Source organism: Thalassophryne amazonica, chromosome 22, assembly GCF_902500255.1.
Source record: "Thalassophryne amazonica chromosome 22, fThaAma1.1, whole genome shotgun sequence".
Lineage (NCBI taxonomy): Eukaryota > Metazoa > Chordata > Actinopteri > Batrachoidiformes > Batrachoididae > Thalassophryne > Thalassophryne amazonica.
This window is the reverse complement of record NC_047124.1, coordinates 24,212,768-24,229,669: the sequence shown is the minus strand read 5'-3', so window position 1 is coordinate 24,229,669 and position 16,902 is coordinate 24,212,768. Positions and strand designations below refer to the sequence as shown.

The following is a 16,902-nucleotide window of genomic DNA, read 5'->3' as shown; positions in this document are numbered from 1 at the left end:
AGCCGCTACTGGGAGGCCGTGTGTGCGCGTCCTACACACACTGTGTGCGCTCGTGACGGTGTGCCTGCCCATGTGTGTGTGTGCCGTCATGCAGTGTGATCATGTGCCTGCTCTCGCTAAAAGGCTCAGGCTGGTGCACGTGCCGACCAACAGAAGGAAGCAGAGGTTCGCGGGCAGATGCGAATGCGCTTAGCGGAGCCACAGTCAAACACAAACAGCAACAGACGGACAGGCTGCTGGGCCAATGGGAGCAAAGTTTGAAGATGACTGCGAGAAGCCTACTTCTGACTTTTTTTTTTCTCCTCCCTCAAAATCGCAAAAATCCACAACAGCCAGTGATGAACACAGCGGCTCAATAGTTATAATCTAATAATATGAATTATTCTGAAATCAGCATTTTTTGTACTTTAAGTATATTTGAATGCTAATAATTTTACTTCAATAACACTACTGCAGGACTTTAACTTGCAACAGAGTATTTATACAATGTGGTATTACTAGCTGTAGTAGCCAGTAAACCAGTATTCATCAGTATGTCTGGTATTTATATTGTGTCTTTGTATTTATATTTGCAAACTGTATTTCTTTTTTTTTTTCACTTTTGATACTCTGTGTGCTTCTTACCCTGTGTGCTGCTATACAATGCTACTGGAACCTCAATTTCCCAGAGGGAGTCTTCCCAAGGGATTGAATTTGAATTTATTAGGCACCACTGCTTAACAAAACAACAACAAAAAAAACACTCATTTACAGACCACAAAATCAAAACAAAAAGTTTCAGAAAAGAAAAGCAGAAGAACACAATGTACATGATGCCCAAAAGGTGTAGGCAGAAGCAACGCTTGTCAACGCCTACACCCACCCATGCACTCCAATCAACCCAAGCTATGTGCCAGTTCATGCATGTTCATTTCCAACAAAGTCTGAACAGTAGCAGCTCATAACTACTGCTAAGGGGAGTCAATATTTCACAATATTCAATCAAGTTCAATAGATTAATAAAGATCAATAAAGTTCTATCTAATCAAATCGAATCAACTACCACTTGTCACTTTGACAGTCTGCTGGTACACATTCCTGTCCAGTGGGTGGCGGTAATGCAGCCAACCACCATAAAGCTTACAAGAAGAAACTGTTTGGACTCGTGAATAACTCCAGCCGACACGGTTACGTTTGTTAAACGGTGTTATCGAACCACTTCGGTGTCTTGACTGCAGCCTCGTACTTCCAGCATCACAATGTATTAAGTTGAATAAGTTGTTTAAAGTTACCTGCACTTGCTGAATGTAATTTAACCCTCTGGGGTCCGCGGGCATGTTTTGGACAGTTCACTCGCCTGGCATAAATGTTTTATTATTGCTGTTAACAGCTCTCCCTGCAACCCACAATCAAGTTTTATGTCTGTTTTTTTCAGGACAACCTGTTCTTTCATAATATATATGCTTTTGTTGTGTTTTATAATTGTAATAAAGGTTTCCAATCACAAATAAAAAAAAAAGTAAAGCGGAAAATTATTTTCCACATTTATTCAAAACACACAGCAAACTATAATAAACAACTGTTTTGACACTTTATAAAGGTAATTTGAGGTCTGGTGTGAAAGACTGTACAACAAAAAAGTTCAAACAATAAACACAAATGCACATTTTGAACAATATATACAAAATGGTCTATGCGTTTATGCTCCAGTCTGAGGAGCGGCCCCTCTCCCTCACCCCATTGATATGGTAAACAGTGCTTTACGCCAGAGGGAGAGAGCCACAGAGTTATCCAGTAACATTCAAATGCAACTAGTGGAGCAATCCTGATAGTTACACACTCTTTGTTTGAGCATGAGAGATTGTCATGCGAGGCTCTCCGTCTGCTTTCACTTTCACTGTGCGTAATGACGCAGGGGGCATTGGAGAAGTTAGGGGGCTATTCAAATGGGCCAACTAGTAAGATATCACTCCTGAAAACGATCTTTGGTTTATCACGTGAGGTAAATCTGCCCTACAATTGGATTTTGGAAAACCATGTGACAGTGAACCAATTCCGACTGGACACTCATATTGCGCACGTCATCACACAGCTTCTATGAGGAGTACAAAGATGGCTGACGGTGGATTGAAAGTCCATGGAGTTAACATTTCAGCAAAAAAAAAAAAAAAAAAGAAAAGAAAAAAAGAGTAAGTTTCTATCTCATATCATTAAAAAGTTATTCATAATTTAGTAAAGCTTGGTCCCAGCCGTGGTATATGACGGCGTCGGACTCAGAGGGTTAAGTATCTTCCAAGAGAGAAAGAAATAACACATTTCCGACGATTTAACAAATTGGCTTGTATCTACCTTGTACTTGACCATTTTTCTAAATGAAAATAAGCAGCTCAACATTAGATTAACAGCCCAGATAAGCATTCCCTTAACTGACATGTTAAAATATTAACTCAATGGATATAAAGTCTGAGACACAAATCTGTACTTGTTATTCTGTGAATTATTTAGTGGTATCTCCACAAATATCAGCATGTTTGATGGTCTTTTGTCTGTCTGTGTGTGTGTCCTGCGGGGATTACTTTAATGTATTGTGTTGCTCTGCGTGCTTCTGGGTGTGGTTACATGCATATTTCTTCAAAGCCTTTGTGACAGCTGCAAGCACTCTTGAGGTATTTGAGTATCAATATGTATTTTAATGTAATGTGCGAGATTGGTGATTTGTCACTGTGGGTTTAAGTTAAAAGGTCCAAAGGTTTAGAAAAGAGCCGAAAACAACCTGTAGGATTCCTGTGCAAACTCAGATGGAGATAAATTAATTAAAATGCAGAATGCCTGAAGATTTTAAGACAGCGGTGTTTGTGGATAAATTGCACAGTGGGCCAAAAGCCCACTCATTACTGCATGAATGGGCCTTGTTCTGCGTTGTATGGGCCTACAGGGACAGACGTAACAGCGATACACCAGCGCGTACCTTTGAAAAACATTATATTACTGTTCACATGCTGCTACAACATCCACTGTGATTCATTACCTCTGCCCGGTTATGTTTTTGTCCCTGTTTCTTTGTTTGTGAACAGCCTGTAACCCACAATTTTTCCTATATCTTTATGAAATGTTTATACAGGATTCATGTCTTGATAGGCAAGAACTGATTCAATTTTAAAGGTCATAGGTCAAAGGTCAAAGTCAGGAAAAATATTGGAAAAAATCCCTATCCTTTAACATTGAACTCAGTCAAAAAAGATCAAATTTCTTTCATATTTGGGAACTTTATGTAGGATGGTATCCTTTAGGAACTGACAAAGTTTGATACGGATCTGATCCAGATTACAGATTTTGTGGGCATGTAAATTTAACTTTGAAAACCCCATTTAATGTATATTTTACATTATATCTTAATCAAACATGTCCCAATAACTCATATTTGAAAGTGAAGTGTGGACTGGCACTCAGTATGATCTGACAAGGTTTGATCCAGATCTGATCCAGATTACAGATTTTGTGGCCATGTAAATTTAACTTTGAAAACCCCATTTAATGTATATTTTACATTATATCTTAATCAAACGTGCCCCAATAACTCTCATATTTTAAAGTGAAGTGTGGATTGGCACTCACTATGATCTGACAAGGTTTGATCCAGATCTGATCCAGATTACAGATTTTGTGGGCATGTAAATTTAACTTTGAAAACCCCATTTAATGTATATTTTACATTATATCTTAATCAAACGTGCTCCAATCACTCTCATATTTGAAACTGAAGTGTGGATTGGCACTCACTATGATCTGACAAGGTTTGATCCAGATCTGATCCAGATTACAGAGTTTGTGGGCATGTAAATTTAACTTTGAAAACCCCATTTAATGTATATTTTACATTATATCTTAATCAAACGTGCTCCAATCACTCTCATATTTGAAATTGAAGTGTGGATTGGCACTCACTATGATCTGACAAGGTTTGATCTGGATCTGATCCAGATTACAGATTTTGTTGAAAGTTGAAAAAAAAACCAACCCCTGACAGCACCACAAAAAAAAAACTTTGATTCAAGTGCAAGAACTAAATACATCCTCCTGACATTTGATCACATCTAATTTCGTTTATGAAAATCCACTTCTAACAGGACTTTGAGCTTGAAATTTTTTTCCAAGGGAAAAATTTGCGGAATTGGAAACTACCGTATTTTCTGCACCATAAGGCGCACCGGATTATAAGGCACGCCCTCAATTAGCGGGTACTTAACCCTTACAAAAGGCGCACCGGATTATAAAGTGCGGCCTCAATTAGCGGGTACTTAACCCTTACAAAAGGCGCACGCTAAAACGGTGAGTTTATTTGAACTTTTTAACAATTCTGAACTACCGGTATTTAACAATATTGTACTCACATTATTTTTATTATGTTTCTGTCACAAATCCATCGAAGTCCTCATCTTTTGTGTCTGAATTGAACAGCTGGGCAATTTCGCCATCAAACACGCCAGGTTCCCGCTCATCTTCCCTCTCATCATTGCTGTCGCTTTTGCCTTCAGTCGAATGGTGACTTTAGAGACGCTGCTCCCGGCTGTTCTTTGTTCAATGACCCATTGCTTGAGTTGGTCTTCTAGCTGTGGCCACCTCGCTTTGTTTCCGCGGAAACTCTGTTTGGTCTTTTTAACTCGGCACAGTTCATTTTCTTGTTTCCTCTTGCAGCTGCTCTATTCCCATGAACAACCGCGTAACTGATAGCCTGCAGTTTGAATTCTGCCTCGTAAGCATGTCTCTTCGCTGGTGCTATTTTCGGGGGTCCTTAGACAAACAAATGTTGTTTTGCAAGATACCTGTAGTATACGGTAACTACCGGAGGAGTGGCAGAGGTAAGTGTACGTACCACAGACTCTTCTCTGATTGGTTTATCGCTGGCAGCGTACGTACTCTACGCTACCAGCGTACGTACTTTACATATTACGTAATGTTCTCCGATTGGTTTATCGCTGCCAGGGTATGTACTCTACGCTACCAGTGTACGTACTTTACGTATTACGTCCCTGTGTCAGCGGGAAATGGTCCGATATTCCGACGGTCAAAGACAACGTCGGTCGTTTTTACAGATTTTGGAATTCAGTGCGCAAATAAGGCGCACCGGATTATAGGGCGCACGGCCGATTTTTGTGAAAATTTAAGGCTTTTAGGTGCGCCTTATGGTGCGGAAAATACGGTAGTGTTGGCGGAGGTTTGCGCTCTATGAATGCGCCACTCTAGTTATATAATACAAAGTGATTACATTTGTGTGGTTTCTTTCTGTCAGCAGTATCCTTGTGATAGTGCATGTACCATCCAGGCACGGTTGTGGTAGCCAACATTATACTGATTTTGACTCTCAATTAACTTATCAGGTACATAATTTGCCGATAAAATGTGAACAACACGATTTATTCACAGATTTTGTGACCCTGATCACCTTCTTTTACCTCAACCGGCATAATCAAACTCACAACTGAACCTGTACTAAGGGCCTACAGATGATAACCTGAAAAACGTACGGGCCAATCTCTGGCAAGATGAGAAATTCAAGTCACTGACTGGCGATCTATTTTGGGAATGTACTTGCCAGCCTTCAAATGAAGGTAAAATTGCTGACCAGTGGGTTGCCACAGTGAACAGTGTTACAAACATAGAAAATCTGACTATCTGCTTAAAAATCAAACAGTGACATTTTTACACGTATATCACTGCTTGCGCCGGTCGACGCGGTGACTGGAGGTCTGGGAGGAAGAGGAATGGCAGAGGTGGCATTTAGAAAAAGGATCAGCTTCTTCGTGTTATCGTTGGCTCGACAACATTTGACAATGACTTAATTCTCGAGCCAGAAAAAGCTTTGTGACGCTTCGTGCGGAACTGAAGCAGCTTGTTCTCCTTGCACGTGTCGTTCAAGACGATGCGCTCGCATCCAGATCCACACCTCTCCTCCTCGCTGAAATATTCCTCTCTTCTTTTTCGTTCAGGCGAGGACCCTGCGCTCTCAGCTGTCCGTGTGCAGCACGCTCCAATCCCTCGAGTCAATTAAACATACACAGATCTCACGGCAACAGAGCGCCACCCAACTCAGACCCCAAAATACAAAGTGATATTGAGGCCCAATCTGGCACAGGTCACACACGGGGTCTCTGGCCATCAGATCCGAGGCAACCCGTGATCATCTCTTTTCTGTGGTGCAGGAGCGAGTTTCTTACCATCGTGTCCAAGGCCGCCCTGAGGAGTGACCACCTGATTGCAGACATGGCAGACAACAAGATGAAAATCCTCCAGCGGGGAAAACAGGCTGCAGACGTGCATCTCTGAAACAGACATCCAGCGGACAGACCACAAATTAGAAAAGAGACAAGAGCGGGTGAAGATACATCTATCACTGAAGCAGACATTAAAACAAGTCAGTGAGAGCTAATGGTCTGATTTACTGCAGCTTATTTTGCAAGCAAGTTTCAAAAAATTGAAAAGATCAGATTCAGTCAAAAAGCCAAAATTCTATTTTATTAGTTTCGATAGAGTCTGTGTGAGACGAATGTCCTCAAGCAGCTACAGCAACTGATAGAAGGGACCTGTGTAGCATATCCCAGTACTAGATAAGGTGCATCTTTATTGGCAATATTGTCAGCAATGGCATCAAAAATGACCGCGCTTCATGTCAATGTACACGTTTGGTGGAAATTTCAGCAAATCGTCCATCACAAACTGTGACACCCATGACTGATGGGGAAATCTCATGCCTATGCCTCGTGCCTTTAACCAATAAAAAATCATGCCCATGACTCATCTTCAAAAATACAAATTTCTCACACGGTGCTTGTCTACATGTTTCCATTAACACCAATATAGAGCACCAACACTGAGAGCTTCATACACTGTAAACAAAGTGATAAGTGAAAAAATGGTGAAATCCCGTGAATCCACAACATAAACAAATTGTTAAATGAAAAACAATGGAGTGGTGTTTACTTTACAGCAATAATGTGTAAAATGTGGAACTGTACTGTGAATTAACAGTACAAATATGTCAAAATAATCATATACCATTGTAGAAATCTACAAATGACGGTAGTTTAAAAACAGAAAAACGGTAACACCAAAAACTGTTAGATTTTACAGATGAGAATTTTCACAAATACAGTAACATACTGATAATTAAGGGTTTGAAACAAGAGGTGATGTGTCTGTTTAAACTACATTTAGAGGAAAATAAAACATGAGGTGGCCGTTTCGCAGAGATTTTATCTTCTAAATAGACAATAAAATTACAACAGGTTTACTCTGTAAAATTTACATAGTTTATGTAAAATAATTTACACATTTACCGCAATTTTTACAGAATTCTCCTGGTAACCACAGCTACCAGGATTTTTCCGTAAAAATAAGGGAATTTTTTTTACAGTGAAGGTCTGTTTTTTTTTTTTAGATGAGAAAGGTGGCTGTAATTCAGCTCTTAAGAAAATTTCCCCAAAAACATTTCTAATCTGTTTAAAAAAAAAAAAAGAAATTAACTGACATTGGAAGGGGTGGACAAACCCCAAAAACCAAAGTCAGCAGCAGCTGAGTAGCTGAGGTGGGGACCCCCCCAACAATGTCTTTGCCCCAGTTTCACTTTCAACAACATGCCAAATCAAAATGAATGTCACGCATTTTTTACACTTTCCACACCAACACGTGCTTCACTTCAAGATACTAATGCAAATCCATATTTTTACATGATCTTATTTTTCTTATTCTCATTTCTATTTTTTCCTTTAATATTATCTATGTTACAGCAAATGTAACAATGTCCATTCAGGGATCAGTGAAGTATTTCCGATCCTGATCAGATGAGGGAAACCTACAAACCAATTCCATTTGACTCAGCGCCTAAACCATCATAATACTCTCTAGCTGTGGTCGACCATGTGTGATGTCATTTCCTGTACTAAACGCAGCAGTAATGTGAATGAGATAATGTGGGTGCAAATAAATTTTCTTCTTTTCTTGGGGGGAATTTTTAAGCCCCACTACTACCACCCAAAAAAGTCAGTTACAAAAAGTCATTTTTTTCCCCCAGAGTCAGAGCCCACGGCATGCCTTTGCATAACTCCAGGCAGGCAAACTCTTCTTGATATCTCAGAATTTTTTTCTGTGCTCTGCAACACAACTCTATGCTACTACGGCCACTGGACTGCTCAGGTTCTGCTGAGGAGCACATCACGGGACATTCGGCTGGAATACCTCATTTTAGCTTGAATACGGCTCACGATGCCTCAGAATAACTACTTCTGTATGTGGCGTGTAAACTGGATGCCAAGTTGTGAATTAGGTTTAATCGATTAATCTGATGGGGTTTCGACATGCTTAATCAGATAAGCGGGGAATTTTTTTAAAAATGTGCCAAGGAAACAATTTTCTCTCCTTCCATCACTTTATTTAACAACAGAACATTATTTGAAAACTTAAAATACTTGAAAATCAACAAATTGTCAAATGTCCCTTGGCTGTTGAAATATAAAATAATAAAGAATAAAACGGTTTATAATAAAGAACAAAAATAATTATTTCAAATAGCATTGCTTTATCAAAGTGCTGAGTTGCCATCAAACAACATTGAAACATATAAATGTTATAAACTATATGGTGAAAAAAGAGGCATTTTTGTTGCTGCAAATGAGCAAGTAACATAACCAGTTAACCATAAAATCTAAATCAAAAACTGTAGCCTGACTCATTATATGTGCAACATTCTCTGTATAACTTTGTAAACTATGTGGTCATTTCACAATGACACATGTGACTCATGTCTCCTCTGAAATTGTATTGTAGCATTATTAGTTATTATTACTATTATTATTGTTGCTATTATTATTAATATATAAATAAAAATAAATTTAAAAATATTATAATTTGTAATACATTTGACTCTTTTACGACAACAAACACTGAGCCATTAATTATTATACAGAAAACAAATGCACAAACATGCTGAAATGCCAGCAGCTTAACGCTAACTTTAATATTGAAAACGCCATAGACATGCTAACGCATTAGCATCGGCATTAGCATAAAATACATCTATCAACTGTTTCAGAAGACCATAACAGGTCAGTTTAACATGAAAAAGATAAATATTCCTCACAGACATATGCTCTTTAGGGTTTTAGTGGGGAAAAATTAAGATAAAGCGACATAAAACAAGTGAAACCAACGAAACAGCAGCTCGAAGCACTCCTTCATTGGTTCAAGATTCAAAGCAAAGCTCGGTTGATTATATGGAAAAAACAAAACATTTGCGGTAAAACAAAGTTATTTAGCAACTAATCGATGACTAAATTAGTTGACAACTAGTTTAATAATCGATTTTAATCGATTAACTCGATTAGTTGTTTCAGCTCTATTGTGAACAAAGCAGTACAGTATATCCCGTGCTTGTCGTGCCACCTCATGAACCAGCTAAGCTCTGCTGTTTTACATAGAAATAAACTCCACACTGAGTACTTCTTCCTCTCTTGACCAGTTCCACGACAATTGAGACACTTCAAGAGGAAAAAGCAACTCGGCTGATCCTCCCCACCCCAAAAATTCAACATTAACATAATTACTGAGGAAAAACAAACATCCAAAAGAAAACAGCAATGGCTACAAGCTGAGAACTTGATCTTCCTGTCTTCAGTCAAGCTGACAGAACTCATGGCATTTATTAGCATGGAAGTTAATACAGACTCACAGAGGAGAGGTGGGATTTCTGCAGACATGAGCCTCCGTTTGTCTAAGCTCAAATGTCGGGGGGGTGTTAAACCACACCGTGTGGGTGTATGTGTGCAGATGCGTGTCATCATGACCCAACGTTGCTGATGAGTTGTCATGAGTGAGAAGGAGGAATGGAATTGGACAAGGATCTGCTGAGGTCATTGGGTAGCGCATTATACACCAGCTACGCCGTGCACGCGCGTGGGCAGTCCTCAATGACACCCATGCACGCTGCAGGTGTCATGATCACTAGCGAACACGGTTTGTTGCTCGTCTTTTGATTTTTGCTGAAAAAGAGCAGTGAATCAGTAAGTACTGTGTAATGTCACTGAATTAAAGCAAGGCCAAGTTAATATTAGCTTGGCCTCAATGGTACTTAACAGTACTAATGTGAAAGAGCAGATGGCTTCAAATGCACGAAACCCTGAACGCCATTTGAATAATACTGCCATCAAATCTGACCTATGGCTGGTTTCTGACAATAGTGCAGCAGATAACAGAATATTTGCAGAGGAATCCTTCAAATCTGGTTACAAGCACCAAAGTTTGACTGTGTATACCTTTTGGTACATATTTTAGAAAAATAACGTTAGCCATTTGAATTTTCAATAGGGGGCCAAGTAGGGGTCAATTAAAGAACTGCATAGGGATAAAAAAAAAAAATGTTCCAATCATACTGAAAGCTATACCACATTATGTGTCTGATCATAACAATTCCAAAAAGGTATAGTTTGGACTATCTATAACTGAATGTTCTGGAGTTATGGGGTAAAAACAGCAAGCATGGTGACAAAGGTCACTTTCAGTTTGTACAGGGGTCAAAAGTTAAAGTTGTTCCAATTATGGTAAAACATGATGTAAATTATTGGTTGAGTTAGTAGGATTTTAAAAAGGAATAGTTTGCACCATGTGTCGTGCTTAGTTATCATGTTACAGGGTAACATAAGTCACATGTCATAGAATCCAATGGACGGCGACATTGTTTGACCTTCACTTTGGAGACCAAACATTCAACACAGTCAGAACTATTCCATTTGTTAATCCTATTAGTTCAACCAATAATTTGCACCACGTTTTATCAAAACTGGAGCAACTTTAACTTTTGACCCCTGTACAAACTGAAACTGACCTTTGTCACCATTCTTGCTGTTTTTACCCCATAACTCCAGAACATTCAGTTATAGTCCAAACTATACCTTTTTGAAATCTTTACGATCAGACACATACTGTGGTATAGCTTTCAGTATGAATGGAACATTTTTTTATCCCTATGCAGTTCTTTAATTGACCCCTACTTGGTCCCCTATTGAAAATTCAAATGACTAACGTTATTTTTTCTACAATATGTACCAAAAGGTATACACAGTCTAATTTTGGTGCTTGTAACCGGATCTGAACTATTCTTACAGTTATCTGCTGTACTACATCCTTCTCTGAGGCAATTATAGGAAATACAGTTATCCCAGTAATTTTTTTTCCTTATTCTTCTGCAAATAAAATTGTGACTTTTTTAATATTGGACTCCATAAAACAACCGTGTGAGCAGATCCGTAAGCAAAACTACTAAAAATGCATGACTGTGTTAAGGAATAAAGCTTCCTTTAAACATCGTCACTGCAGCCAGCAGGCTGTTAAGTGGAAAGAATTAATAATAAAGTAATGTGAGCACTTGTGCAGAGAAACTGGGAGCGCTGCTGGCAGGTTTCTTCTGCCTGCCAAGCGGTTTCTTTCTCTGCCTGCATCGCCACATTTTGTACTTTTTCCTGTGAGTGTTTCCGGGGAAATAGGCACACTTTCGTGTTAATGGAGCATCAACAAGGCCCTGCTAAACCAACCAAAATTGTTGCTCTAGGGGAGGAAAAAGACTTGCTTTTTTTTTGTTTTTTGGCAAACTCCACATGTCACACTAACAACGAGACAGTCTGAGAACGGAGTGAATACAATTTCCTTTGCATGTGCCAAAGCAAATGCAAAACGTAGTGTGGAGCCTATTTTCTGCAGCCTGCACTGTGTCTGTGTGTCAAGCCAAATGCAAGTAGTGACAACCAAATGAGTGACAGGTGAGAGAAAAAAAAAAAAAGACAACCAAAAAAAATACGCCAAGATCTCCTCAAGTAAATAAGTAAATCAACTTTGCATTGGTCAGTTAGAAATTTAAGACCAAGATAAAATGCTTGGCAACAGAACTTTTATTACCTCAACACTTTATACAAATAAAATAAAACTTCTGACTGCTGAAATCTGGAAGGGAGGCATCACTTCTCAATAACAAACAGTTCCATGAACTGCTTTACACAAGTCCACCATCAAGTTACAAGACACTTGACTGTTACAACCAAACATTCTACCCGAGAGCTACACACACTGTACAACATGTACCCCAGAGTCAGCAAATGTCAGACGTCTGCAACATCACACATTGCAATTCTTTCCATTTGTTGTAGAAAGTCCCAAATACAAAGCTAGGCTAAAATTTAGACATCAAAAAGGTTCTTAGGACGTTTCTCGACGGCAAAGTGTTTACTTCAATGTTTGCCAGTTGTGAAAAATCATTTCAAAAAAGCTTAAGCCGACAAAAAAAAAAAAAAAAAAAAAAAAAAAAAAAGGATTTATAATTAAGAGTAGTACATCAGGTACTACAATGTCAACTCCTGCCCAGGTAAATTATGGAATGAAACAATTAGGCTAAAATGCAACAAACTTCAGATTGTAAACATTTTCAGCATATGTATATATGCAATTTTAAATTCTGTAATTGAAATTCTTTTGGTGCAGGGTATTGAAGTAAGAATCCATAACCGCTATTGTTGATTGACTTACTTCACATAAAAAGTTTTTAATGTAAAAAATCTCACAGTGCTCAGACAAGATTTTTATGTGAAATTTAAAGCATCATTTTAACAAGCTGGCATTGTAGTCCAACGGTACATCGTCACTGTTCGCCATTTCTCTCCTAACAAAAAATCTGAGCTGAGCTTACCGCATTTTGTCAACGTTGTTGACAATCTGAAAGTGTTTTTTTAAACTGATTCTGTCCATAAGTGACACAGAAAAAACAAGCAACCATTTACTTAAGGTTCACTTTCCTAGTTCGCCTTGTGAGTGAGGCTACAAAATTTAGAGCCAACTCATTTTTCTGTTGCAGCCTCCTGCCTTGTTCTTGATGAAGCTAATCTCAAATAAACATGATCTTGCATTCAGTAAGAAGCTGTGGTGGTGTCACATTTTTTCCTCCCGTTTCAGTCACTCTTCAAAAATGGTGCTTTGCGCATTAGGTGGCCTTCCTCTGCAAGCTGAGGTTGTCCTGCTATTTATGTTTATTCCCACCCTCTCATCGGTCACGATGCTTGGATTGTAGCTATGCAAAGCTCACAAACTGATCCACTTGGAAATAATGTCAGATTTGTTTCTGGAACTCCATGCAACAGGAAGGATTTGCAATTGAAACTGGTAATTGCCGTCATGCCTACTATTAATGAGCTTTTTCTATTACAGAATCCATTAAGAGTAATGATACATTGCATCCAATCTCATTCTGGAAAAATTCTGTTGTATCATAGATAAGAGGTTCCTGCAGTTTTCTACACAGTGCGTTAAGTTCTATTTGTAGTCAGCTAACAGCAGTAGCTTCAAAGCTAACACCACAGGTCCCATTATTTCTCCGTGTGCATGTGTGCTACAGAAGCGACAGAGTGACAGAATTACTCCTAAACCAATCACACCCTCCAATCCAACACACTCCAATTACTGCCAACCTGAGCTAAGTGTCCGTGTGCATGAGCGTTTGAAGCTATTAAGCGATCAAGCTTAAATCCGTTACTTTTCCATGATGTGTGCATGCAAATAAAGCATTTTACGCCTTTCCTTGTGTAGTTCCCTGGCTCGTCTCTGTCTGCCACGCCATAGGTGTCATGCTGACAACGCATACAGCAAATCGGTAAATGCCGCTTTAGTCTGGCTCGGCGGAGGAAAATGAGGCATGTGAGCAAGCGAGCGAGCGAGCATGGGAGTGGGTCTGGTATTTGACCAGTGAGGTGAGAAGAGTTTCCCCCAGACTGTAGCGCGCTCAAACTTGTAGGGATGACTCAAGCGTGTTACCGTGGAACGCGTGCTGCCCGTCGATATTATAAACGGTTAACGTGTGGAGGAACTCCTCTGGTGTTCTCCCTGGGGGCGGTGGGGGATAAAAGCATCAACCTTTCCTTACAGGGCAGCGTTCCACATTCCATAACTTCCTCCGCTTGCATTCCCACATCAGCTGTATTTTCAAAAAAAAAAAAAAAAAAGAGGCTTAAAGGCAACCTCACGATGATAAATACCACACAGCTCAGACTCAGCCGCCCCTGACCACGAGAGATCAACAACGCCTCACTTACCAACACGACCTGATCTGTTTGTTCTTTTCAGTAAAACCCCAAATACTCTCGTTTCAGCTTGTCAAACGTGAGACTGGCTCTCTGATCTGTTCATCACTGTACACTGAAAACATCAGGGAGCTGCTCTGCTGGTTGAACAAAAATAAGAAGCCAGCTTCGGCTCTGCAAAACAGAGACAAGACGTTTTTGTTTGTTTATTTTTTCCCTTTTTTGCCTAAAGCAAACAGCTCCCATCCTTGAAGTGACAACAGCACAAAAGCTTGAGAGAGAATCGCCTGCAGTTATGTGAAAAAAGTTTGTGATCCCCGTTGAGCTTTTACTTGTTTTAATTGTTTGTGACAAAAAAGTCTAATTTGTATTTCTTAATAACTGATGGTGATAAGTCCAAGACACATTGAGTGACTTAGAAATAATGTTTATTTATCCTCCCGTGACCAATGCCAAGAAAACTAGCTGTAAAAGTGATTATTTAGTTGCATTATATTGAAAGGTGTCCATACTCATGTCCACTATGGTTTTGGCTTTTAATATTTTATTTCATTTATGTCACGTGTCCATATTAGTTTTATACTGTGAGTTTAAGAGGAGAAGTTCAGAAATGTTTAAAGAAAGCTGAATTCTTTTTAAGTCATAAAAAATTCAAACATTTTAAAAAATGGCACTGTTTACAATGCTGTCAAGCATTGTTGGTGACCCCATCACCCCTTCGGACACATGAGCTCCAAGAGACAGCGGCAAAGCAAACAGCTGTCATTCATTTTCAATCAGAGTGGGTAGTACTTGAGAACCACTGCACCAGACATCACTCCCCATTTATTAGGTGTTGACGTTTGCTGATAATAGGTTACATATCCAGACAATATGGAGCTACACAGTTTTTGTTTACCCACAGGTAATGTTGAAACACAATTCTGACTTTCCAGGTATCTGTGCTCAATTCAATAAATTCACTCTGTACTCTCCTTAAGACTTTCTGCCAAATTCTTCCACAATGATACTTTGATAGGACAAAGTTCTTCAAATGAAAGACCTACAACCTTGCTTGATTAAACACATTAATTTCCAGATCACATAGGACAACTAAAGAGAAATCCCTCTGCTTCAAAAGCAAACTGAAACCTCATGTGTAAATACTTTAATTTATCTTAAAAGGGGTGTGGTAGATCAGTGGTCGGAGAACTGACCTGTGCGAAAGGCAACCCGTTCCTGACTGCTACGGATCACATATAACACATTTGCTTGGAGCGACAGCACTCCTGTCACATAGCAACAAAACATCCCTTACAAAATCTAAAGGGAGGACATGCAGTTGGATCAGCTCCATTTAGGATTCCAAAGGCTCACGCTCTCCAAAACGACATAGGTGGAATATGTGCAAATATCCACTTTCTATTTGAACATTCCCTTAAACATTGCCTGTCCACTTCCTACCCACACTAAATGTCTTGAATTTACTTCAGCATACACCTACGATCATTTCAAATTCAAACACTCACTATATAAACTTTGTTGGGAAGAAAACCAAGAACAAAAAAACTGTACTTTTTATATTAAAATAATAATAATAAATTCTACATGTTCACGTTTATTTCTACTACACAATCATTTTGTTTCCTAGAATTTGGACAAACAGATGTCAGGCATCATTGATTTTCCAAGCAGCAATACCGTAGAAGCCTAATCATATTATTAAAAATATATATACCAAATCTAAGTTATGAAAAGGAGACTATTCCAAGCAACAACAAATTTAGGAAATGTACAGTCCCTTTGGAGGGGGGTGGACCTTTTTGCAGATGCCACACAATGACTCTGGGGTTTGAACATTCCCAAAATTTCACATGAACATCCCGATATTGGGTCAGGAAAGCTTGTATTCTACAAACACGTACTAAATAGTACATTCCTAACCAGATTTCTTATTGGATCGACATCATGTCATGTCACTCCATGTGACACCATCCAGGTTGTCTTGGCATGTGTATACCTGTGTGTCTCAGTTCTGGTGCAGATGTAGGTTAAAATGCTAGCCTGACTGTATTAACCACAGGCATTTACTTGTTGTCAGTCAACACCAGAACAACAGCACAACAGGAAAGAGGATTCCTCACAGATCCATGGATATCTGAGTTTTGAGTGATATATAAGACCTATATAACATATTCCAGTGCGCGATAAGGAGCATTTTTATTCATGGGCATAACGTTTGCATAATGTCACAGCATCTCAAATGGCCCCACTTACAGTAGATGGCATCGTGATAGACAACTGGCTTTAATTTCCACCACTCACCGACTGTGATGTCATCTATACATGGCCATTTAAGATGACATCATGATAGACTAGCTGAAATCTAACTACTTTGACCATTACAACCAATCATGGGGACGTCGCTACTTTCAGCTCTTTTCCTCAGATCTTTGTCGATCATCATGCTCCAGAGATACAATACAGTTAGTAGCAAATAATGCCATTACCAAACAGAAAAACGCACTGGCGAACGACACCAACAACTGACAAAATGAACGTTTGTTTCTGCACTCTGTGAAAATGGAACATATATACAGTAAGAACAATCGATCGGCCAGAATTTGCTGTCATTGTAATTCTGTGACCCAAGAATTGCCCAAATATATCACCATCAAGGCAAAGTCCACGTGCTATAGAAAGCTTCTTCGTGTTATGGGCGCACTTTTAGGTTAAGGTGGTGGAGTTGTCCAAAAGAGCGAAATGTATATAAATTACACAGACAATTACATAAATCATTCAAGACTATTTTCTACAATATAACTGGGCAAATAAT

General features: G+C 39.1%; 1 protein-coding gene across 3 annotated transcripts in view; it reads right to left on the bottom strand.

Annotated features, from left to right (window-relative positions):
• The window catches only part of atxn7l1 (ataxin 7-like 1), a 95,788-nt gene that overhangs the window by 43,603 nt on the left and 35,283 nt on the right, over positions 1-16,902 (bottom strand). For 2 of the 3 annotated variants that reach the window (XM_034163007.1, XM_034163010.1), the window contains exon 2: positions 6,195-6,299. The exons of the other annotated variant lie outside the window; for it this stretch is intronic. Coding sequence is in view for 1 of the 2 variants with exons in the window: in XM_034163010.1 (XP_034018901.1) it covers positions 6,195-6,299 (105 nt within the window). In the remaining variant the exon portion in view is untranslated. The remainder of the gene's footprint in view (positions 1-6,194; positions 6,300-16,902) is intronic. 3 annotated transcript variants of the gene reach the window in all.